Source organism: Nicotiana tabacum, chromosome 10, assembly GCF_000715075.1.
Source record: "Nicotiana tabacum cultivar K326 chromosome 10, ASM71507v2, whole genome shotgun sequence".
NCBI lineage: Eukaryota > Viridiplantae > Streptophyta > Magnoliopsida > Solanales > Solanaceae > Nicotiana > Nicotiana tabacum.
In genome coordinates this window covers 90,652,310-90,654,663 of record NC_134089.1, presented here as the reverse complement: position 1 = coordinate 90,654,663, position 2,354 = coordinate 90,652,310, and the positions used below count along the sequence as shown (strand labels likewise).

Below are 2,354 nucleotides of genomic sequence, written 5' to 3'. Positions count from 1 at the left end.
AGTTTAGCAAAAAACTCAATACTTTTTTGCCCAAAAAAGATATATATACATCTATTTGCAAGTATTACTACTAGTGACGTATGCAAAATTTTGTTTAAGCAGCTTCACACTTAAAAAGAGTCAAACTACTAGGTTAGACCGTTGGAGCACCTCACCTGTTCAAGCGGTGTGGTGTCACTGTAATGGTATTTACTTGTTATATCGTTTATAATTTATTATTTAAAATATTTTAGTGATTGTTTTACCAATCGGTGCCACGTGACACCGCTGGAAAGGGCAAGAACAAAGAGGGAAGTTTGATGATAAGCAACAATCCTACCTTTAGATAGAGGCAAATTCATAATTTAGAGTTTAGTAGATTTAAGATATGATCGTATTATGGGGTTATATTAAAATTTTATTTTTGCACATGTACAAGTTCGAACCAAAAACAATGGGTTCGATTGAACTTACCAAATCCACCGAGATCCACCTTTGATTTGAAGCAAATCCTATGAGGCACATACCTATTAATTTCCATGCCAAAATGGTGATATACATATATTCTTATTCAACTGGTAAAGTTGGTGTCATGCGATCAGGAGGTCACAAATTCGAGCGATAGAAACAGACTTTTATAGAAATGTAAGGTAAGACGGCATATAACAGACTCTTGTGATCTGACCTTTTCCCAAATCCCGCACACGACAAGAGCTTAGTGCACCGAGACTTGCCCTTTCATCCAACTATGAATTGTAAGTAGCTCAATCTTTGTCAGACTGCATTTGAACCGTTTACTATAGCAAGAAATCTAGAACAGTAATCTCTTAATATAAAACCACTTACCTAGGAGTAAATGGCTTGTACAACATCTCCACTCAAGGAAATATTCTCCCTGAAACTAAAATTCCTCGAGGAGCATTTCATTAATCTAATAAAAAAAAACTAAAACAATAGTAAACAAAAATAAAACTTTATTATTCCTCTAAATTACATAATCAGACCACTCATATGTATGGTCCATGGTCAAACTAGGAATCTTATCAAGTTTCTTTGGATTTTCCTTCCCTCCGAGCAACCTTGCCGGATTCCCAACGGCGGTAGTCCTCGCCGGAACTTGCTTCAGCACAACCGACCCTGCCCCAATTTTAGCTCCATCTTCAATTTTAACATTTCCAAGAACACAAGTTCCAGCACCAATTAATACCCCATCACCAATTTTCGGATGTCTATCCCCACATATTTTTCCAGTGCCACCTAATGTCACGTTATGCAAAATTGACACATTATTTCCAATCACAGCAGTTTCACCAACCACAACTCCAGTAGCATGATCAAGTAAAATCCCTTTACCAATTTTAGCTCCAGGATGTATGTCAACAGCAAAAACTTCAGATACCCTGTTTTGTATCAACAGTGCCAAAATTTGCCTACCATTTGACCATAATTTATGAGCAATCCTATGAGCTTGACATGCTAAAAAACCTTTAAAATTCAAGAAACAGTGTGCGTAACTAATACAAGCTGGGTCCCTTTCTTTAACAGCCCTTAAATCAGCTACAACAGCTTTAACTATATCTTGTGAGCAATCCTCTGTGAGCACCCCCAGGAAAAGATCATATAAAGTACTGCTAGGAAGACTTGAATTACTCAATTTCATTGAAAGATGATTAGCCAAAGCCCTTTCCATAGAATCATGAGCCAAGATTGAAGTTATGTAGTAATTAGACAAAATGGGTTCTTGATCAATGTCTGATCTAGCCTCGTCTTTCATTTTTAGCCATAAATCGTCTTCCTCTTCGTCGCGACCGATTTTGGAGTTTTTTTCAGGAATGGGTGCGCAGGAAACAAGGTCAGGGAAATTGGGTCGACAGTATTTAACGTAGTTATAGACATGATTGTCGATTTGGGGCTTGTTTGGATTGCAAGAAAGGGGATTTGTAGGAGGAGTTTTGGTTCTTGAAGAGTGAATACAAGCGGCCATGGCGAAAGTTGAGAGATTGTTGTGAGAGGAAAGAGGTTTTAAAAGGAATAGTTGTGATCCGATAAAATTGGTGGACATAGAAATGAAGGATGAGAATATGTGGCGAAGAGGAAGGACAAATATATAAGAGCGAAATTAGTGGATATGCCTACGCTTATGGTCGAATGTGATTAAATTGAGTGAACTATTCCTCTATATTCCCTTTTTGTCTTTTAATTTTTCCATTATATTGAAGAATCAAGAAAATAAAAAGGGAAATTGGTTCCACTAAACTATAAACTTTTGATGATATTCTGTTATTCTCTTAATTTAGAGGAAATTACATCATTATTTTGAATTTTTGAATAATATCACTTAAAACATATACTTTTTGACCGAGCGTCATTTTATT

The 2,354-nt window shown here is 36.3% G+C and overlaps 1 protein-coding gene across 1 annotated transcript; it reads right to left on the bottom strand.

Moving 5' to 3' along the window:
• Positions 1 to 749: 749 nt before the first annotated feature.
• On the bottom strand, positions 750 to 2,104 carry LOC107808059 (serine acetyltransferase 1, chloroplastic). The gene has a single exon (XM_016632542.2). The coding sequence runs from the start codon at positions 2,039 to 2,041 to the stop codon at positions 965 to 967; it is 1,077 nt and encodes a 358-aa protein (XP_016488028.1). The 5' UTR covers positions 2,042 to 2,104; the 3' UTR covers positions 750 to 964.
• Between the last annotated feature and the right edge of the window lie 250 nt (positions 2,105 to 2,354).